The following is a 23830-nucleotide window of genomic DNA, read 5'->3' on the forward strand; positions in this document are numbered from 1 at the left end:
ATATATATAGATATCTATCAGGCCCCCGCCTCAGCAGTAGATGTTAGTCTGAGGTAAATAAGAGGGGTTCCACTAGCAAAACTAAAACAAGTGGGAATATAACAAAGTGCAAACGGCTAAATGTATAAATTACTAAGACCACTAGTTCAATATAATAAATATGAATCTAAAATGCACACGTTAAGGACTTTGTTTTATGATACAAAGAAAAAACAAATGATAAATTCAGTTACTAGAGAAAGTCAAGAAGACGTTTGTAATTGGAGCGTACCAAGAGTAAGGCGCCAGAATTTAACACTTTTGGTGCCAGAGGTGCCAGCTAACGCATTGCAAAGCCCGCATAGCAGCAAAAGAGTTAAGGGGTCCCACACACGCATTTACTGGCCCGTATTGCAGCAAAAGGGTTAAGGGGTCACACACACAAGTTGCAATGATGGTGAAACAGGATTTAACCATAGCAATACAGGATACAGTGGAAATGAGTCCCTCTACTTAAATATGTTGCAGACTCATTTGCCAACAAGGGAAATGCACAAAGAAACAAGAGAATGAAACCTGAGAAAATGTAGCACCTGCATTTTTAGGTCTTTACATTCATCTTTAATTTGGCAGATGCTCATCCCCATTTTTCTGGATGCCACGGTTTCTAGATTTACCATCTCCTCTCAGTCCTTTTCAAAAGATCAGTTTCTGGCATCTTGACCGCCCTGCAGAGATGCCCCAACATCATGAGTCTGTCCCATGGAATGCGCCCTGATGTCATGGGCCTGGCTCATTGTGTCACCTGAATGCTCGGCCATAGAATGATGCTTCCCCAGCACCATTATATGCTCACTGTGAGGCGGTGGTCTAGAATGAACGATGAGCCTACAAGGTAGGCCAAAGATTATCTGCCATCATTTTCTCTCTCTAAAAAGACCCAAGAGTTTTTCATTTCCAGAGGAGAAGGAAAAATATTATAGTGGTCACGCTTACCCATCTGGAAGGGTCACTAATCAGGTTAATAAAGAGAGCAGAGAGCTTTGTGCGGCGAAGTTCTTGAGATGTTGCACAGGATACAGCCATGAAGCATTCAGCACAGGCTTTTCGCACGCCCCAGACATTATCTGAACACAGCTGGAAGAACCGCGGCAACTAAAACAAAGTGGACAAAAATACATAAGTAGGCTTTCCGCTACTGTTTTGTAACCTTTAAGATAATTATACTGTATATTTTCAATTTCTGGAATCACATTATTATTTATATAGCTTGGCATTCTGGGCAAATCATTCTCAGATTTGCACAGCTACTTCAACCTCTTCTTCCTCGTTGCCATATGCTCGGAAAGATGCCAAGATGCCATAAGGATCGCTCACACAGAATTATTAAGCAACTATGTTTTGGAAGGGTCCAATATTAGTTTTCATTATTTATCTTCCTATAACATGCGCGCAATGAAATGCAAGAACGATTATGATGGCAAGCACAATGTAAAAGTAATTTGGATAACAAAAAAAGCTTCAATATTTCCAGCTTCTCATAAGGGGTTCTGCTACCTTTTCCACATGATCACACAAAATAAATAAGTTCTGATTATCTCACCCTTACAGTGCCTTAGCTTCTCAATACTCACCAGCATTTTCTCTGTCGATTCCTGGCCCACGACACTACAAATATCACCAAAGTTAGCTGCACAAACCTAAGCCATAAAAAGAAAGAACATTAATAAACTGTACGCCAACATTGCAGCACCCACCGCAAGAAATATTCAGCAGAATTTACCAAGCCTTAAATAAAAGATAACTAAAAAACAAACAAACATTCAGCCTGAAAATGATACGCTCAACAGAAGAAACCTATGAAACGATTAGACCCAGTATGGTCTTTCTCCTTTCAGCACAAGAGAGATACATGAGAATTGTGCCAGGTAGTGTTAGGACCTGCAGATTGGTCACGCCGTGAAGTGGCTGCAGGCTTATAACCTTTTGGCCAAAGGGTTCAACTGAATGACCCTTACTCATGAGCAGGTAAGCACTGAAGTATTGTACTATATGTTGTCATTTTGTATGTTGCGCTGGCCTTTCTGTTTTTGATTAGAAAATTAGTTTACTATGGAAAAATACTGATATGCATTTTTGAGGGCATGGGTCAAGGGAGCTCTTGGATGGCACTGCTATTGAGAATCTATTGAACATTTCAGACATGATCACTGCAACTTTGAAATGGCTGCAACATGCCTGGTTTTAGCCCTTGTGTTACATATTAGTGTTTGTTATTTTGTGCCGTTGTTTATTTGTTGGCTTTCAGACCTAAATGTAACCAGTTGGATGACTTAGGCCACGTCCAGGCTGGGGGCGAGCGCACTCTCGCTCGAGCGCCCTGCCGTGAGAGCAGGGGAGATTTGTGTCCAGAGCAGTTGCGCGTGAAGAGGGGTCGTGCCCGTCACGTCACGTGAGCGGTTCGCCCTCATTGGCTGAACCGTGCACGCGCGACAAATTCAAAAGAATTTACATGTCTGGCAACTTTCACTTTATCGTTTCACTTTGAAACGTAGAGTATTTTAAAAGAAATTATCATCTTTTGCACAAGCTCACTTGTAACGGCCAGAAATCCTACACGGTTCCTCATTTATGGGAGACCTTGCATATAAAGGCCCATACCTATTTAGCAATGCTATTCAATGACACCTTCTGGCGCGGGAAGACCCCTTTACTGCATATTAAAGTTTTATATGCAATAGCATCACAGACTATTTACAAAGGCTATTTACGAAGGGCCTTTGCCTGTTGTCCGAGTTTAAACACAAACATGTCTTGACAGCTATTGTAGTATTCATTAACCTTTATTCATTCAGCCCTCTTACAGAAACCACAAACTTGCACAAACATGTTTAGTGAGGAACATATGCGCTAAACATTTTTCTGTTTGGAAATAACTGTGGTCAAAACAGGCGACAGGCATTCTTTAAACTAGGGGTGCTCAACTCCAGTACATAATACCACCCCCTGCCCTCCGCCCCTTCCCCCCCCCCCAACAGGTCAGTCTTCGACTGAGCCATTTGTGCTGAAGCAGGGATATCCTTAAAACCTGACCTGTTGGGCAGTCTTGAGGACAAGAGTTGAGCACCCCTGCAATAAATAAATAAAAAGCTGCCTCCCCTCCGTGCTTGTTTGAACACATGGAAGTGCTTTAAGATGTGCAGCTCACAATCTCAAAGATCACGCTGCTGTTTCATACCACATTCACGGAGTTGAAAGGGGACACCAACCGTTTTAAAATCAGTATTTATCACACAAAATCATATTTTTCATTTGTATTTCTGCCAATATAGTCAGCAGTCTATACAACTTACAGCCCAATATTGTGCTTGGGACAAACTGAAATAAAACAATTAAACAGTGGACACTGGGATTTGAACCGGACTCTCCAGCTTCAAACATAGTCATGCCATTGTGCAACCTTTTAGAGTCGATCACATGCACTGGTGGATATTATTATGATGGGACAGCATCAATAAATTCTATAACTTCTCACGTGGTCTCACGTTCCAGGTTTTTTTTTAACAAGATGAAATAACATAATTGGTGAAGTAAGATCATAGGGATGCAGTCGGCAGGTAAGAGACGCACCTTGCGAACATGGAACATTCTGCAGTCGCAGCACATCTCACAGAACCGCGGCAGGACGAGCCTTTCTGTGATGTCTTTACCCACCATAGAGGCCATTTTGCACATAATCTAAGGGTGAAAATAAAACAATGAATAAGGTAAAAGAAAACAACGAGAAAACATACTTCAAATAATTTTTTTTAAAAAGTTTCAGGTAGGCAAGCATGAGAAATGGTTAGACGGTTGCACCCAAAACGTAACTTCTATTTACACGGGGCAAGTTCTCTCTATAGTTACAGTATGTGATGCATTAGACTTGTTTCTATTTCTTGTTTTGTACGTATCATCCTCCTCGGTAAATACCTTGACGCAGCAATAACTGTTTGAGTTTATCTTTTCTCCAAGTGTGCTGGAGTAAGACCGTGCGTCCTTTAATTAACATGAAAGCCGGTTTAGCCCATTCACTGTAAGTGTTAAGGTGGTAACACTGAGTGCCCAGGGACGTAACTACTACGCCATGGGTTCTGGCACCCTGGGTGCCCCATGACATAGTAGATCCGTCCCCCAAAAATCCTTGTTTTCTTAGGGCATGGCTACTCCTCCCCCCCCCCCCCCCCAAACCTTGTTTATTCATCAGTGATGGAGCAATCACATAACTGCTTCGGAGAACCGTCATGTGATTGAAGAGCCTGAGCTCAGAGGGTTAAAAGATCTGCAGAAGAGGCATTGGCGCCCCCACTGCTGGTGGGTAAAGATCTCTGCTGCTGCTGCTGCTGCTGAGTGGTGTGTCTGGCACACGTGCGCACAGGAAGTCACCACTCACCGCCACTGCTTCCGTCTTGACGTCATCGTTGCTGTCTGGAGCGGTGAGATCAATGAGCACTGGACACACCTTACTCTCCACGTCAGACCTTTCTATCAGCTCCTGCTCCAGCAGCACCAGCAATGCCGCCTGACTCGTCTTTCTGACCTGGGGCGGTGGGTGTCGCAGCATGAGGGGAAAAAACACAACATGAATCATCACACTAAACACTTCGGACTTTGCCAATCTTACACACAGTCAAATAAATCCTTTAAAATTACAATAAAGGGCTTCAGGCCTTACAAATATGACAAGAAATAAAAAACTGGATGCAAAGCTTTAAACTTGGAAATGTAGCAACACTGTTTCAGTATTTTCAGATTGGGCATAAATACCCAGAGCAGAACCTATTTTCCAAGTGCAAAGTTAATAAATACTTATTTGAATAGTAATAAATACAAGCATCTGCATTAGAAATATAGGCAGATGGAAAAAGCCTCTGTTTTATAGGCCATTTAGTCTGTAGCTAATACAGCTCAATGTACACATCGCCTAAAACATACAGATTTGCTTTCAAACAATAGGAACTACAGGAAGAAATAATAGCCTTTGTACAAAACAAATGCCTACAAACCAAGTCTGTAAAGTTAGCAACTCAATAAGAACTACAGTACGGAGGAGAGGAGGGTGGGGGGCGGGAGAAAGAGAAGAGAAAAACTAAACACATTCCAACCTGGTTATTCTGGTCAGCGAGGTATCTCACTACAATAGGCAAAAGGTATTTGGAGAAAGCATGAGGAATAGAAGGCCTGTTTTCTTGGCAAAACATTGCAAGGTGAGGCACTTGTTCCATGAGTTCAGCACGCACGGTGGGCTCTGTTTAAAAAGAAAGAGTACATACTAATTAATTAGAAGAACGTAGGACAAGTTGTGGTTGCAGCACTGGCCACCGTACAAATGACAGCAATAACTTACCCTAACATGTTTAAAAAACAAAAACAAATGCAGCAGGGCTTATTTAATGGTTTCAAAGTAAGAATATTGTGACCAAGGAGAGGTGTGTGCCTGCTATTGGGCCATGATCAGAACGGCATGAAGTCACAATCCTACATAACTGTATAGCAATATATACTAGAGTACTGGGGGTAAGGAGTGGGGTGGCCATGTAATGTCATCGATATTTGTTTTCTTTCCCAAATAATTCTGATTTGACAAATAATCTGGCCATGAAAGCCTCTTTTAATGAAAACCTAGCATGGTTTTAGCTGCTTTGCACTGGGCTTCCAGAATAATGACTTTAAGAACCGGACACTGCACTCTGATAGGATACAAATAGGAACTACTGCCATCTACTGTTAATATACCTCAGTATCTTATTTACATCTGTATTTGTGCTAAAATATTTGATCAAGCAGTGTTTACACCCAATGTCAACGAAAAGTATGTTTAGAAAAAGGGAGTCACTCCAGTTTGCTGTGCAACTGAAGTTAGTAAAAATGTGTTTGTCTTTTCTTAAGATGCATACAGTTCTCACCCCTGGAATGGGGAGGTCTGTGCACTAAACATGTGGTGGCACTGAACTGAAGCAAATATATAAAAGACCAAAAAACACAGAAGGTATATACTGCTCACTAAGTGAAAAGAATGTAATTTGAAAATATGGTTTTCGCTCTAAAAATGCCTAGATTGGCATTGGGTGCATCAGATGGGCTAATTGTAACTCTATTACTACCGTCCTACATTAAGGACACAAAAGACACACTTTTGCGATTAAATGGCATCGATACCAATGAAAATACTCTATTGGTTACACTAGACGTAGAATCTCTATATTCCAGTATTATTCATACCAATGGGTTATTAGCATGTCAACATTTTTTGTCAACCAAAGATCAGAGTTACACGTCACAATGTATTTCTGATGGACTTATTACAGTTTGTCCTTTGCCACAACTACTTCTTGTTCGATGGGACTCTATACCACCAGACCCAGGGCACTGCAATGGGCACATGCTGTGCCCCTAAATATGCTAATTTGTACCTTGGCTGGTGGGAGGACCAACATGTGTTCACTGATGATCTAAAGATATACACAGACCACATCGAACTTTGGCTAAGATATATTGATGACATTCTGCTCATCTTGAATGGACCAATACCAATACTTATTGAATTTGTTGACATATTGAATTCTAATCACCTCAATCTTAAACTGACCATTGAGTACAGTGTTAAAGAGATCACCTTCCTTGATCTAAAAATCAGCAAAGATGTAGACAATGTTATTCAGACTACGATGTTTCGGAAAAAGACATCAACCAATAGTCTGTTGGCAGCCACTAGCCAACATCCACCTTCCCTAATCAAAGGGATTCCTATAGGGCAGTATTTGCGTCTAAGACGAAACTGCTCAACGCAACAAGAATTCCATTTCCAAGCAAAAGATCTCAAAGAGATTTTTGAACCGTGGTTACTCTAGGGGAACTCTGAAATACGCCTACAATAAAGCATTAGAGTGATAGAGACCACCTGCTGGCACCCACCATCAGACCAACTAGTACTGTAATTCGTTGCATTGGAACTTACAACTATAGGTGGAAACAAATTAGGTAAATTTTTTCAAAATACTGGCACATTTTGAAGTCTGATGAAGATCTGACTAAGGTATTGAATGACACCGAGTATAACAAGTCGGAGATCAGCAAATTTACGTGATGGTTTAATCCATAGTCATTTCCAACGTCAAATGAATCCGACTTGGCTGAGATCATCATTAAAGGGCATGTACCAGTGTAAAAATTTAAAGCCTGTGAATATATTACACCTGCCAAAAACTTCTATAACATTGATAAATCCATACAATATGATATTAGACAATATATCTATTGTAAGACCACTAACGTCATATACTTGATCACCTGCAATTGTGGGCATAGATACGTTGGTAAGACCATCAGGGAGTTTCGAAGACGGGTGCTGGAGCATGTTAACTCTATCAAGAACAAACTGGATACTCCAGTAGCTCGCCACGTCAACAATCTCCACCATGGAGACATCAAATGTCTCACCTTCATGGGTATTGATCATATCAATACCAGTATGAGGGGTGGGAATGTGGACAATAGGTTACTCAAGCGGGAGGCCGAATGGATTTCCAAATTAAAGACTCTCAGCCCATATGGACTAAATGAGGGTTTTACATATACGCCCTTCATTTAGTAACATATGTTTGTAACCATTCTCCAGTGTATACCTGTAGATCACAACTTTCTAGTATATAAGACGTTACATCAATATATTTATCTAGCGGCAGCTATCTATACCGTATTAATATATCATGAAAAGTACCTTATGTTTTTTGCTTATCTCCAGAGTGAACTTTGCACCGAGTAGTGAATTATGACTATTCCTCCTGGTGACTTTACATTATTATGGATATTACATCTACTTCTTCGTTTGTGACTAGTTTTAAGTTTATTAGCATCCCTCATCCATGTTTTTATGGTATCCCTCTTGGTAATTATCCTCAATATACTACTTCATCTACTATATATCAATACACTCCATTGATAGTCTACCTTTTAACGACATGTATTAGTACACAAGGGATCGCAACTCCATCAGAAACCCATGCTAACACAAACACTGCGATTGGAGCAGGGTTGCTATGACAACCCTACATGCTATATTAAGCTAGTCCCGCCCTGGTTGTCAATCATCCGCCCCTGACGAAGCTCCGTTCGGGAGGGAAACGCGTAATGACGCAGTGACGTCATCACTGAGGAGAGTCTGGTAACTGTGTGTCGCTGGCAACTGTATCCTCCGTGCGGTGGCTACATTGTGATTGTGTTTGTATCGGTTCACTGAGGGATCCTTCCCTTTTCAGGCACCGCCGTGTGCATATATGAGAGTTCAGCCTGTATTTGACCGCTGGGTCATACAACGTCATGTTTGCTGATAAAATGGGTTATATTTATGCAGGGGTGCAGGATATACTATCTACACTACTATGTGTTAAGTTATTTATAACTTGTATATCCAGACACACAATATGCCTCAGGACATACTGGTCTATTATCCGTGCATATAACCCAGTACATAGCTGTGCACAATCCAATTGTTGTGACCACAGTAGTAGCAAACCTTTCCTTGCTACATTACATTTTATGACAGCTTGTGTGTACTCTCACCTCTTTTATGTATACAATTTATGCATTTCAGAGAAGAGGTGACTGCCAATAAGCTTATGTTCTTTGCTGATAAGGCACTGTTATTGGTTTCAAATTTCATCTTGTATATTATGTGCACTATATTTATTATTTTGCCATTCCTATACCACTGGTTTTGGTGTGCTGATGTTACCCTAAACAGGTTCAATCCACATACCACCAACCTATGATTGTGCTAAGCTGACACGCATCACTGTAAACTATCATCATTTAGCTGCTAGGAGTAAAATTATGCAGTGAGGTTGGAGCTGTGCCATGGTTAGCATGGCGTTTATATCTAGTTTAGCCCCCACCATCTGATTACCACGTTACCATTAGCTATCACAATTGTGCGGCTTACTTTATATTTTTGCAATCTTTGCTGGGTTACTAGGTATGCTGTGTTAGTGTTAACACCTCATCACACAATGAGCACATTACTATCAATATATACCAAGTAGCCACACTAGTTAGGATCAGTTGCTCTACATATAGTTAGGTTCTATAGGTGGATTAATTGCCAATTATATTCTAGTAGTTGTCTAAGATTATAATATTCGACACTAGGGCTATACACCTGATAGTCAGCCTCGCCAGTACCAGACCTACTCCTACTCATTTTAACTCACTTTACAATTTATTTTTTCACGATTCATGATCATTATATATGTGTAGACCTTTTTTAATTGATACAATAAATGTTATGTTTTAATAGTCCTGGAGTGCATGTATTAGTGGGCTTCTAGCTTAGGGAGGGGGGTGATAACACATCCCTTTTTCTAATTTTGGTAATAAATATATAAAAGATATTCATGAATATTAAACACATTTCTAAGACCGCCACTCCAGCTTCAAGTGTTCCCATCGTTTAATTAACCTTGAAAAAATGGCAAAATAATCTGTTGCTGAAATCTGAGGTTGGTTAATAGATCTATATCTATCCATCTACAACATCTTCAGTCCTTGTCGATCCATTGCTGGATGAATGCCTCCCCAATGATCTTCAGGGTATAGTGGTTGTAAGCCTCTTTTCCACGCCACTCCAACACATTTTCTGATTTCATCCTCCCATCTTACTGTTGGTCACTGCCTTGGTCTTTTATTAGTTTCCCTTGGAATCGAGGCGACTACCATTTTTGTCCAACAATGGACATTTCTTCCTGCGATATATCTGGCCCACTGCCATTTTAGTGGCATCATGGTTTCGAACCCATTCACTCTTTTTCCGGTTTCTTCGGGTAATACCCAGCATACATCTCTCCGTGCTTCCAATTGTTTGACGTTTCTGAATTATCTTTCCATGTAGGGTTTAAGTTTCACATCCATACGGGAGCACAGACAGGATACACTGGTTGAAAAGTCTCCTCTTGAGGCACAGTGGAAGGTTCCCTTGAAAGATTGTCTTGTTTCTTCCGATTATGTTTCATCTCATCTTCATTCGACTATTCATTTCAATCGGAAGGTTCCCACCCATTGTTACATGCTGGCCATGGCAGTCTTCGACTTCTAGTTCTACTTGTCCATTTATTTAAATCTTTGCAGCGTTTACCCATTTGTTGAACATCACTTTAGTCTTGCGGAGTGTTTTCAGATTACTTGCTGAAGGTCGCCTGGACTCGTGGCAAAAACCAATCTGCCATCGTAGGTAACTCAAGTATTCACTGTTAATTTTGATGTCGTTTTCCCCCCCAAAGCAATATATTGAACAATGCTTCAAGTGTTGCTGTGAAAAGCTTTAATGACAGCGTTTCCCTCTCGCACTACTTTGCTGATCCTTATCTTGCTTGTACCTCCATGTAATCTTATGATTGATGCAGCATTCTTGTAAATGTTCCTTATAAATATCAGTATACGCTTCTTCAACACTTCTTAATGCATTTAGAGACACTTAGGTGTAGTCAGAATCAAATGCTTTTTCACAATCTACGAATCCTTAGCCGAGTGGCATTCATTACTTTGAGAAATTTCCCAAAGTACCATACATATGTTTTGTTTGGGAGCCTGGAGGACTAAGGAAAGCAAGCTGAAGGAGATTTATCCAATCTGTGATCACTACCTACAGTAGCTATTAACTTTATCCAGATCTAAAAATCTACAGTAAATAATAATAATACTATAGATACAGTTTAGTAAAAGCAGAAGCTATTAAAGGATGCTCTACTGCTTAACGAACGGTCAGGAAACTATTAAAGCTGATGTGTAAAACTTGGACACTTGAGGTGAAGAAACTTTTATCACCAGTGGCCAAATGGTTTGTGATAATCCATTCTTTGTAAGTAGCAGAAGACTGAAATAAAAGTCCAGGACATTACTTATCAACATACTCTTCCCTATTACTGGAGTTCAGACTGAAGTGTTACAGTATGCTCACAGCCACACATTAAATCTTTGTAGGGGCTACATTAATATATTTGGTTAAATACAGCATTGTATTTAGTGTATTTTTATCATTTGTTTTACTACACAATATTTTCCTTGTGGAGATATCGAAAAGAAGCCTGGTAAGATGCACTTCTTTTTTTACCCCACTGGTGCATAGAGACCAAGAATGCATTAAATGTCATTTCATTGTGGTCAATACTGACTGAGAATGGGTTACATTAGGATAGAACCAGAGCTTCCCCCCCCCCCCCCCACTGGGACAAGCTGTAGCAAACAATACAATTCACTTTCTACAAATCTGTGTACATGAGCTAAACTCAAACAAACCGTTCTCTACACACACCATGAATAATTCATTACATACTAAGGGCAGATGGCTGAAACAGATGAGTATCTATCTCTCTTGCCATTTACTCCTGTGAGACGAGACATTAAAACCCTTACAACATACCAAATTCCCATTTTCTTATAGCTAGTCTACAGAGCACAATTTAAGCCTTCTGTGAGAGATGCACGTCAAATTATTTGCAGGCCCCAAAGCTGATCAGCTGGTAAGCAGACATGCAGTACAATATAAATACAAATTAATTAACCATATTAATTACAGCTAACTTAAATCCTTAATGCATACCTGAATCCTCTGCTAGTCTGGTTACCCTTTCCAAAACGGCAACACAATCCTTCTCGTCATCACTGACTTCTTTTAAGGTATCCAGCAGACTTCGGGCAACCATTTGTCTAGATCACAGGGAGAGAAAAATAAAAACTCAAAGAAAAAACTCTGAACTGCAGTCCTCCAAATAACTGTTTCAAAACAAGCAGCCAGTATTTTCACAAACATACTTTCTGTTGCCAATCTTGCATGTATGTATTGCATGTCTTTATATAGCATCCATAGTGTACTCCGCACTTTACAAAAGAGTAGTGTTGTACCGGGTAGTGATTTTGAAAAAATAACGGGTAATGGGTACCCGGCCAAAATCAATAGTTCAACCCGGCCGGGTACCCGGTTTGGCACTTACCTGCAGGGTGGCGGCGACATCTAGGAACAGCAGCAGAGGTCCTGTGGCGATGGCAGCATCGGAAGGGTCTTCAGCCAGCGTGGGACAGCAGGAATGCATTACACAGCACCGCAGCAGGTAAGCAGTGTGTGTGAGCCGCCGGAGAACCATGTGACCGGAGCAGGAGCGTTCCTATTAGACAGCCGTCTGTCCAACAGGTACAACCCTGCTCCGGTCACACGATTCCCCGGCGGCGCACACACACTGCTTACCTGCTGCGGTGCTGTGTAATGGATTCCTGCTGTCCCACGCTGGCTGAAGACACTTCCGATGCTGCCATCGCCCCAGGACCTCTGCTGCTGTGCCTGATGAGAGCACAGAAGAGGCAAGAGGGGTGGAAAGGAGAGTTATTGGCAGAGCACAGGAGACGACCAGGGACATAGTGAGAGATTAAAGCTGATATATAAATATATATATGGAGGAACAGATGGGTGGAGAGCCTGGAAGATAAGGGGGAGAACTTTGTAGGCGATTCAAAACTTGATGGGAAGGCAGGAAAGATTCTTAAGGAGATGAGCAAAGAATGCTCTGGGAGGAAGTTACAATTAGCCTAGCAGCAACATTTAGGATAGATTGCAAAGGAGAAAGTTGCGAGGCAGGGAGGCCTGTTAGCAGAATATTTCAATAACCAAGACAAGAGAGAATAAGGTTGACAGAGTAGATTGACAGAGGAAAGGCCGGGTCCTGGCAAATTTTAACCATTGTGTTAATGTGGATGAAGAAGGCAAGGTATGAGTAAAATGTCACACCTAGGCGATGTGCTTTGGCGACAGGATAGATGGTAATACCATTTATGTTGATATGAGGAGCTCATCAGCAGAATGTTTAACTAGAAGATGGAAAAGAGAGAGATATTTCCCCCTTCCAAAAACTATTCTGAAAAAGTGTGAAAATTACCAAATTATGGATCTGGGGCTCACACTTAAAAGGGCTTTTCCTCTTGCCATTTAAATAAATAAATAAATATAGCAGTTTCTTGCCTGTAAGGCAATGTAATCATCTAAGCTGCCGATCGAGCCATTCTCCCATGCTCAATCGGTGAAGATGCGGCTTCCCGGGCTTACAGTATGGCCGTTTATTTCAAGAGGAAGTGCTGTGCTTTTCTAAATGGTTGCTATAGAAGCCCAAGGAAGCTTCAAGCCGCATTGCCTTCTAAATCATATACGTGGTTTCTTAAATTAAATCAATTGTGTAGTATTCGATAATACTTACTGCATTTTTTCGCCACTCTTTATGCCCCCTTTTAATTACTTTTAATGTATTTAGCTTCCTTGGGTTGCTAGAACAACCATTTAGAAAGCCAAATCACTTCCGCGTTTGAAATAGGCAGCGATATTGGGTGCTCTGGGCAGCAGGACCTAATACTACTCAACTGATTTATTAAAAAAGATCATTAAAAACGCACAGGATTTTGAAGATAACGATGCTTTATTGGGAGTAACAACCATAAATTAAGGGAGTAATGGTTTTTACATTTCTGGGGGGGGGGGAAAAGGTGAAATGGAAAAGCAGGCGAGACATTATAATGCGAGATGCTGAAGTGGCAGTGATTATAGCAAAGGCTACTGCTTAAACATGCGTGTATATAGTACATAGCAACACACGCGAGTTTAGGCTATAGCTTTCCCTACCAGTAATCTACTGAAACAAAGTCCAGTTTCCAAGCTAGTCACATTAAAATGCTCGGTGTGTCCTCAAGAAGGATATGAAAGGGAGGAAGGGAGGATAACCTTTGCTTTCTTGGCACATAAGTTACATGGGTCTGCTTTATGAAGGGTGACATTCACGTTGGCTGCTCAGCTGCACAATCCTGTTTACATTCCAACAGCGCCAAGTTCACGTGGAACATGAATGGCCAAAAACCAGCATCCAGAGGCAGAGGAAAACCATTTCCACATTTGCCATTACAATTCCACTCTGCTGAAAGAGTTCCAAGCACCGTGCACATTTAGCACTAGAGCAAATGGCTAATCTTAACAGTTACTATGACTAGGGCCAAATGCGTTGACCTTGACTGAACGTTCTTGGCACATTGCTGGCTGCCAAGAACGTTCAGTCAAGGTCAAAGCATTTGGCCCTAGTCAGTGACTCAAGATTAGCCATAAATTCTAGGAAGTAGTTTAAATCCCAGCATTGAAGGTCATCTGTCTGGATCAACTTCTTAAATACCACAAAAACTAGCATGAGGGACAGATATACTCACGAGATCTTCCAAGAAAGCCAGGGCAATCACAAGAATAATGCCACCTGGATTATTATTTACCTTGCCCATTGTTTCATAGTGGCCAAGTAAAGCCATATGCGGCCACAGACCTATTACCACTGTACTTACCTGGAGTAAGCCTTATTACTATGGATCAAAACAAAAAGGAAGCCTGAGAGCAGGAAAATATTCCACTTTTTACCATTGATCATCCTTTGATGTGCCTATAACTCTTAGAGGCCATGTTTGTGTATTTTACTATCAAGTCAATCAACTACAGTACTTATATTCTAGAACTACTACAACCATATATTTCTTCTTTTATTGCCCCCTTTTGTTTGGTTAGAATCCTGCGCTCCCCACATTGTGAGGAGATTGATCAAGAAGACATGCTTGGACAGTTCATTTGGCCTTTGAGTAACAAATTCCTTTTTTTTCCACGTTTTGCACCATCACAGTCATTCATGATACTCCTATTTATTTATTATACTTATTCACTTTATCAATTTTAGGAGCGCCCAGTATACTTTTCGTCTTTCAGAACAATAGCTGCGCCTGGTGACCAGCATTTTGTACACCTTTTAATGAACATATGGGAAGTACCCAGAGATGGTCTGGCACAATTTATGTGAACATGTGTAGTACTGATAGGGTACATGAATTTTAATACGCATGGGCCTTCACTGCTTGAAAGGTGCAGTTTTCTCGGTAACATATTGGTGTTTCAATAAATCAACACATTCAACCACACTAAACCATTGTTTGTTTTTAAAAATAAAAATAGGTTTAAGAGCTTTTCAAATTGAGATCCGATTGCCTAAATAAACAATGATGAAGTGTGCTGGATGACTGGTTTGGGGCATACTGTACCTGTTAAATATGTTCTCACTTGCAGCGTACTTGTCCAATCTTCCAAGAGGGGTCAACATTTCATCTTGCGAGACAAAGTCCAGGGCTGAAGGTATAATAATCACATCAGACTCTGAGCTGTAGTCATCCACACCAACTATCAGAGACATCAGAAACATCAGAAACATCGCTGGTAAATCAAGAAACATTACACTACAAAGCTGTCTGTTGGCGGCCCGCTGGTTAATAGATCTATTGTTCAGGTCAGCTGCATACAGAGATTAACCCCTACTGTGCTGAAAGGACATGCAAAGCACCGCAAAGCAATATGTTGCAAGATCTTCCCTCATTCAAGGGGTTGGATACCACAATTAATGCGTGATCATAAGCAATGAATATTTAGTATTAAATCATAAGGTGCAATGTATAACAAGACAATTCACATTATGCTTATGATTTGGTGAGAATAAAAGAATTCTAAAGCTTGTCATGTTTGAACACCCAGAACTATATTTACACCAAAAAAAACCCCAAAAAAAATAAACATGTATGGACACAATTTCTTGGTCAGGCTCTCACACTAGAGTACTAAGTACTATAGAACATGGCTTTTATTCTATGAAGTGCTTAATGCATCGAAAGCCCTATTGAAGTCAATGGATCTTTCTGCGCGATAGCACTGGATCACACATTACAGCATAATGGTCATAGTGATTAAATATGAATAGCAATATTAACTTCAAACAATGTCATCACATTCTTGTGCTACTAATGAGAAAACACTGCAACTCTTACAAACGTTCCCTTTAAAACAAAACACACAACAACTTACAAAAGGCATTTGACATCGCACTGCATACTTTCTAATTCCCAAATTCCCTTGCTATTCAACCATTTTTTTTTTGTAATTTTATAAAAAAATAAAAGCAGATTTCCTGGCATCTACTGCGGTACTTGCTTTTTCAAAACACATATTTTACTTTTAGTGATATGAGACCCCAGAGCTTGTAGCATTATTGAATTCTTCTAAAAGTCCTAAGTAAAACACTTCAATCTAATCTTATACTATATTAGTGAAAGCACTGTATGTTTGCCTGCCTGCCTGCATGCATGCATGCATGCCTGCTGGATGTCCGGTGTCCCTAGCGGCAATCTCATTGGTCCCTTGGCCCGCCCGCCCCCCCGCACACCTCTCATTGGCCTCACACACTCACACCACCCCCTTGGCCCGCCCCCCACACCTCTCATTGGCCTGAGGCGGAGTGACGGGCCAAAGGTCCAAAAAAATAAATAACACACACACACACACACACACACACACACACACACACACACACACACACACACACACACACACACACACACACACACACACACACACACACACACCTCTCTCCCCTCTCCAAATCACCTTTTCCCCCTCCCCAGCGGCATCACCTCTTCCCCCTCCCCAGCGGCATCACCTCTTCCCCCTCCCCAGCGGCATCACCTCTTCCCCCTCCCCAGCGGCATCACCTCTTCCCCCTCCCCAGCGGCATCACCTCTTCCCCCTCCCCAGCGGCATCACCTCTTCCCCCTCACCAGCGGCATCACCTCTTCCCCCTCCCCAGCGGCATCACCTCTTCCCCCTCCCCAGCGGCATCACCTCTTCCCCCTCACCAGCGGCATCACCTCTTCCCCCTCCCCAGCGGCATCACCTCTTCCCCCTCCCCAGCGGCATCACCTCTTCCCCCTCCCCAGCGGCATCACCTCTTCCCCCTCCCCAGCGGCATCACCTCTTCCCCCTCCCCAGCGGCATCACCTCTTCCCCCTCACCAGCGGCATCACCTCTTCCCCCTCACCAGCGGCATCACCTCTTCCCCCTCACCAGCGGCATCACCTCTTCCCCCTCCCCAGCGGCATCACCTCTTCCCCCTCCCCAGCGGCATCACCTCTTCCCCCTCCCCAGCGGCATCACCTCTTCCCCCTCCCCAGCGGCATCACCTCTTCCCCCTCCCCAGCGGCATCACCTCTTCCCCCTCCCCAGCGGCATCACCTCTTCCCCCTCCCCAGCGGCATCACCTCTTCCCCCTCCCCAGCGGCATCACCTCTTCCCCCTCCCCAGCGGCATCACCTCTTCCCCCTCCCCAGCGGCATCACCTCTTCCCCCTCCCCAGCGGCATCACCTCTTCCCCCTCCCCAGCGGCATCACCTCTTCCCCCTCCCCAGCGGCATCACCTCTTCCCCCTCCCCAGCGGCATCACCTCTTCCCCCTCACCAGCGGCATCACCTCTTCCCCCTCACCAGCGGCATCACCTCTTCCCCCTCACCAGCGGCATCACCTCTCCCCGCTCCAAATCACCTCTCCCCGCTCCAAATCACCTCGCTTCCCGCAGCTGCCTCGCGGCGCCGAGTCAGACGGTGGCGGCGCCCGGAAGTACAGGTAGGTGTCGCTCCCCACCTCCGGCGCCAAACGGAACTGAGAAAGGGCGCATCAACTGAGGTGTGTGTGTGTGTGTGTGTGTGTGTGTGTGTGTGTGTGTGTGTCACTGTCCACTGCCCCCCCCTCCTATCCACTGCCCCCCCCTCCTATCCACTGCCCCCCCCTCCTGTCCACTGCCCCCCCCTCCTGTCCACTGCCCCCCCCTCCTGTCCACTGCCCCCCCCCTCCTGTCCACTGCCCCCCCTCCTGTCCACTGCCCCCCCCCCTCCTGTCCACTGCCCCCCCCCTCCTGTCCACTGCCCCCCCTCCTGTCCACTGCCCCCCCCCTCCTGTCCACTGCCCCCCCCCTCCTGTCCACTGCCCCCCCCCTCCTGTCCACTGCCCCCCCCCCTCCTGTCCACTGCCCCCCCCCCTCCTGTCCACTGCCCCCCCCCCTCCTGTCCACTGCCCCCCCCCCTCCTGTCCACTGCCCCCCCCCTCCTGTCCACTGCCCCCCCCCTCCTGTCCACTGCCCCCCCCCCTCCTGTCCACTGCCCCCCCCTCCTGTCCACTGCCCCCCCCCCTCCTGTCCACTGCCCCCCCCCTCCTGTCCACTGCCCCCCCCCTCCTGTCCACTGCCCCCCCTCCTGTCCACTGCCCCCCCCCCTCCTGTCCACTGCCCCCCCCCCTCCTGTCCACTGCCCCCCCCCTCCTGTCCACTGCCCCCCCCCCCCTCCTGTCCACTGCCCCCCCCCTCCTGTCCACTGCCCCCCCCTCCTGTCCACTGCCCCCCCCCTCCTGTCCACTGCCCCCTCCCCTCCTGTCCACTGCCCCCCCCTCCTGTCCACTGCAGGAAATGCAGGGGGAGGAATCCATGCCTTTGAGGCGCCCCCCCCCTCCCTTTGACGCCCCCCCCCTCCCTTTGACGCCCCCCCCCTCCCTTTGACGCCCCCCCCCTCCCTTTGACGCCCCCCCCCCTCCCTTTGACGCCCCCCCCCTCCCTTTGACGCCCCCCCCTCCCTTTGACGCCCCCCCCCTCCCTTTGACGCCCCCCCCCTCCCTTTGACGCCCCCCCCCTCCCTTTGACGCCCCCCCCCTCCCTTTGACGCCCCCCCTCCCTTTGACGCCCCCCCCCCCTCCCTTTGACGCCCCCCCTCCCTTTGACGCCCCCCCCTCTCCCTTTGAGGCCCCCCCCTCTCCCTTTGAGGCCCCCCCCCTCTCCCTTTGAGGCCCCCCCCCTCTCCCTTTGACGCCCCCCCCCTCCCTTTGACGCCCCCCCCCCTCCCTTTGACGCCCCCCCCCCTCCCTTTGACGCCCCCCCCCCCCTCCCTTTGACGCCCCCCCCCCCCTCCCTTTGACGCCCCCCCCCCTCCCTTTGACCCCCCCCCCTCCCTTTGACGCCCCCCCCTCCCTTTGACGCCCCCCCCTCCCTTTGACGCCCCCCCCTCCCTTTGACGCCCCCCCCCCTCCCTTTGACGCCCCCCCCCCTCCCTTTGATGCCCCCCCTCCCTTTGACGCCCCCCCCTCCCTTTGACGCCCCCCCCCCCTCCCTTTGACGCCCCCCCCCCCTCCCTTTGACGCCCCCCCCCCCTCCCTTTGACGCCCCCCCCCCTCCCTTTGACGCCCCCCCCTCCCTTTGACGCCCCCCCCTCCCTTTGACGCCCCCCCCTCCCTTTGACGCCCCCCCCCCCTCCCTTTGACGCCCCCCCCCTCCCTTTGATGCCCCCCCTCCCTTTGACGCCCCCCCCTCCCTTTGACGCCCCCCCCCTCCCTTTGACGCCCCCCCCCTCCCTTTGACGCCCCCCCCCTCCCTTTGACGCCCCCCCCCTCCCTTTGACGCCCCCCCCCTCCCTTTGACGCCCCCCCCCCTCCCTTTGACGCCCCCCCCCCTCCCTTTGACGCCCCCCCCCCTCCCTTTGACGCCCCCCCCCCTCCCTTTGACGCCCCCCCCTCCCTTTGACGCCCCCCCCTCCCTTTGACGCCCCCCCCTCCCTTTGACGCCCCCCCCTCCCTTTGACGCCCCCCCCTCCCTTTGACGCCCCCCCCCTGCCTTTGACGCCCCGCGCGCACACACTGACTGACTGCCGCACGCACGCACACACTGACTGACGCGCACACAAAGCCTGACTGACGCACGCACACACTGACTGAGGCACACACTGACTGTGTGTGCGTCAGTCAGTCTGTGTGTGTTTGTGTTTCTGCCTCAGACTCACTGACGCGCGAGCAAACACACAGTGACTGACGCACACACGCTACATGAAGCTGTAAAGGAGGGAGGGAGGGGGGGGACTGGATTGATGTGAATGGGGGACAAACAGAGAGAGGGGGGAGGAGAGAGAGGAACGGGAACATTACATCCCGGGCAACGCCGGGTCTCTCAGCTAGTGCCTATTAAAATTGAGAGGTCCACACACGCCACACGTAAGTGACCATTGGATTTTGAACAGAGAAAATGAATATATTAAACCGAGTGAAAGATACAAAATGTTTCTGTCATCAATATATAGTGTGTCATTTCTTGTTCTCTCATATGTTCATGGCAATATGTTGGGATGCAAGAATAAAATGGCGACTTACAAATTAAATGGAGATATATTGGGGGAATCCTTGATGGAGAAGGATTTAGGAGTGCTTGTAGACTGCAGGCTTAGCAATAGTGCCCAATGTCATGCAGTAGCTGCAAAGGCAAACAAGATCTTATCTTGCATCAAACGGGCAATGGATGGAAGGGAAGTAAACATAATTATGCCCCTTTACAAAGCACTAGTAAGACCACACCTTGAATATGGAGTACAATTTTGGGCACCAATCCTAAGAAAAGACATTATGGAACTAGAGAGAGTGCAGAGAAGAGCCACCAAATTAATAAAGGGGATGAACGATCTAACTTATGAGGAGAGGCTAGCTAAATTAGATTTATTCACATTAGAAAAGAGGCGTCTAAGAGGGGATATGATAACTATATACAAATATATTCGGGGACAATACAAGGAGCTTTCAAAAGAACTATTCATTCCACGGGCAGTACAAAGGACTCAGGGCCATCCCTTAAGGTTGGAGGAAAGGAAATTTCACCAGCAACAAAGGAAAGGGTTCTTTACAGTAAGGGCAGTTAAAATGTGGAATTCATTATCCATGGAGACTGTGATGGCATATACAATAGATTTGTTCAAAAAAAGGTTGGACATCTTTTTAGATGGGAAAGGTATACAGGGATATACCAAATAAGTATACATGGGAAGGATGTTGATCCAGGGATTAACTTTTCCCCTTAATGTGGTTTTTTGTTTGCCTTCCTCTGGATCAATAAGCAAGTATAGATATAGGATAAAGTATCTGTTGTCTAAATTTAGCATAGGTTAAACTTGATGGACCTGTCTTTTTTCAACCTCATCTACTATGTAACTATATATGTAACTATGCAAATAATTTTTTTTTTTAAATAAAACTGGCAATGAAAAACAGCAAAAATGGGGAAGGCACAAATGAATAGCTTGACATTAAAGCCCTTTTCCATGAACACACAGAATTTGCTTCTGTTTAATAAACAAATACCTCAGTCATTAAAGCTCACATCTCTGTTTGTGTGCGTTAAAGCCTTTATGAAATATATAATGCCACACATCGTGTGATAAAGGTGTCTGCCAACATGGCTGCAGCTTCTTCTGTCAACTTTATGTTTAAAAAAAACATACCGCAGCCTTCATACATACTGTCACACAAATATACCATTCGTACCAAATTAATTTACAACCTCTCCTCTCTCTCCCATCTGTACCTGACCTAGCAACCTCTTTATACCACAAGTTTCATCAGCCTTAGACAAGACAGCTCATGCCTCCACACGTCACCCCGTCAATTTAAGTCACAATCACGACACACACACACACTTCACCTGCTACCTCCAAAAGTGCTGACGCACTGCTGAACATTACTGGAGGAAAAAATGCTCTAAAGCCGATTTAGTCCACTGTAAATTCATACTCTCGTGCTATAACACTGCACTTTGCCATGCCAAGCAAACCTACTTTTCTTCACTCACACTAAGGCTGCGCTTATAGTGCCCGTGACGGCGATGCGACGTCGCTCCAAAACAAATGAATTGTCGTCGTCGCAAGCGCTTTTAGTAAGCGCGACGGGAGCGACCAAAAATTTGGTAGCTGGTCAAATTTGATTTTTCAGAGGCTGTCGCCACATGTGACAGCCTCTGAACCAATCAATGGCCAGGTTGCTAGCGACATCGCTGCAAAGCGAAATACAACTTTTGCGGGTGGCGACGGCGTTTGGTGACGTCATCCGTCGCGGGCACTATATGCGTGGCCTAGCTTTGTCCTCTAACCCTCATTGCCATTTTGCCACCTTTAACTCCCGTCTCTGCCCAACTACACCTGCAACTCCTTCTGCCATCACGATACAAGACTTTGTCACCTACTTCAGAGACCAGATTAAGTCAGACCTAAAATTTCTTCATGTCAAGCTCCATATGTCCCACCTACCTCACCGCGCACACCTAAATGTACCCTCCACTCATCTTCCCCTGTGACTTAGGATGTCTCCATCCTCATCATCTCACCTTACTATCTGTCCCCTTCATAATATTCCCTCCGCTCCCTCTGTGTCATACTAAGCCGCACCCTAATTTACCCTTTGAACCTCTCTCTCACCTCCGGCACATTCCCATGTTCATTTAAACATGCACTAATCACGCCCATTCTACAGAAACACTCTCCTGACCCAGCCTCCCTCTCGTCTCCCTTTTGCCTCCAAGCTACTTGAGTGACTTGTATACAACCCCTTGACTCACAGCTCTTTGCAATCTGGTTTCCGTCCTCTACACTCCACTGACAGCACTAATAAATGTGACCAATGACCTACTCAAAGCAAAATCCAAGGGTCACTTCTCCTTACCAAGTCTCCTGGATCGCTCTCTGCTGCCATAGGCACTGTTGATCACCCATTTCTACTGTACATTCCACTCCATTAGCCTCCGAGATGCAGCTCTCTCCAAGTCCTACTTAGCCAACCACTCTTTCACAGTTTCCTTCTCTGGTGTTTACACTTCACTCCATTTCTGTTCAGGCCCCTTAAGGCTCTGTCCGTGGCCCTCTGTTCTTCTCACTCTACACTGCTTCTCTTAGTAAACTAATACAAGATGTTGGGTTTCAGTATCATCTATATGCCGACACTCACATTTCCCTCTTCCCGACCTCTGCCCCTCTCTTGTCCTGTATTACCAATTGTCTCTCTGCAATCTCCTCATGGATGTCCCACCATTACCTAAAGTTTAACATGTCCAAACCAAGACTAAGGCCAAGTTCCCAGTGGTGGCTGCTGCACACGTGTGCCTGGTCTAGCGTGCATAGCTTAAAAACAGCTATCTGCGGTCTGTAGTGGGGGGATGGGAGGCGCAGGGTGTGTGTGGCCAAAACGAAGGTGAGGGGGTAGGGCATGGCCATGACGTCATGCACAACACAAAGCACAGCAGCTCAAAACACAGCGCTCCCATTGGTCCAAGCTATTTGCCCTGCTACTGGCTACCAGCACACCACGTCGCCGCACAGAAGACAATTGTGGTCTCCCCTGATGGCTGACGCTTCACCGCACTGCGTGAGCCAACACGTGAGAACACACTGGGGCCTGCCTGATTGAGGTTAGTGTCTGGTGTGTGTGCCGCTGTCACCACCTGGGACTTAGCCTAATACTCTCTCTCTCATTGTCAATAATACCTCACAATCTCATCACCACCTCATGCCCGCTGTCCAGGGATTATCTTTAAACTCTCATTCATTCATCGCATTCAGATGCTCACAAAGTCCTGCCATCTCCACTTCAGTAATATTGCCAGGGAATGCCCTTTCCCCACTCATAATGCAACTAAAATCCTAATTTACCCATCTTGTTCCACCTTGACTACAACAACCTTCTTCTAATTGGCATTCCCCTTGTCCACCTATCCCAGCTTAAATTCATCCAAAATGCTGCTGCCAGACTCATCTACCCAACTCACTGCTCCACTATTCAAATCTCTACACTGGCTTCCCATATCCTCTAGAATTTAATGTAAAAGCCTAGCTCTGACTTACAAAACTCTCAATGCTGCCCCCTCCCCTTACATCTCAGCCCTAAATAGATCACTTCTTAACACACACTTTCCTCTTGCCTTATTACCTCCTCTCACTCCCGCCTACAAGACTTCACCCATGCTGCCCCATCTCTCTGGAATTCCCCATCATCTACCATACCCCCCATAGACATTTACAAACTCCCTTAAAACTCACCTTTTTCACGAAAGTTATCTGGCATAACTAACATTCAATTACACCCCCCTCCCCA

At 45.7% G+C, this 23830-nt stretch overlaps 1 protein-coding gene across 3 annotated transcripts in view; it reads right to left on the reverse strand.

Annotated features, from left to right (window-relative positions):
- PPP4R1 (protein phosphatase 4 regulatory subunit 1) overlaps positions 1–23830 on the reverse strand; it is a 50600-nt gene that overhangs the window by 19671 nt on the left and 7099 nt on the right. For 2 of the 3 annotated variants that reach the window (XM_075585368.1, XM_075585367.1), the window contains exons 3-9: positions 15115–15250; positions 11612–11718; positions 5124–5266; positions 4412–4558; positions 3610–3717; positions 1614–1679; positions 976–1134 (exon numbers count right to left, since the gene is read on the reverse strand). In XM_075585368.1, coding sequence (XP_075441483.1) covers positions 976–1134; positions 1614–1679; positions 3610–3717; positions 4412–4558; positions 5124–5266; positions 11612–11718; positions 15115–15250 — 866 coding nt within the window. The remainder of the gene's footprint in view (positions 1–975; positions 1135–1613; positions 1680–3609; positions 3718–4411; positions 4559–5123; positions 5267–11611; positions 11719–15114; positions 15251–23830) is intronic. The other variant, XM_075585369.1, reaches the window with a different exon arrangement.

The sequence above is a fragment of the Ascaphus truei genome, chromosome 2 (genome assembly GCF_040206685.1).
Source record: "Ascaphus truei isolate aAscTru1 chromosome 2, aAscTru1.hap1, whole genome shotgun sequence".
In the NCBI taxonomy this organism is placed as follows: Eukaryota; Metazoa; Chordata; class Amphibia; order Anura; family Ascaphidae; genus Ascaphus; species Ascaphus truei.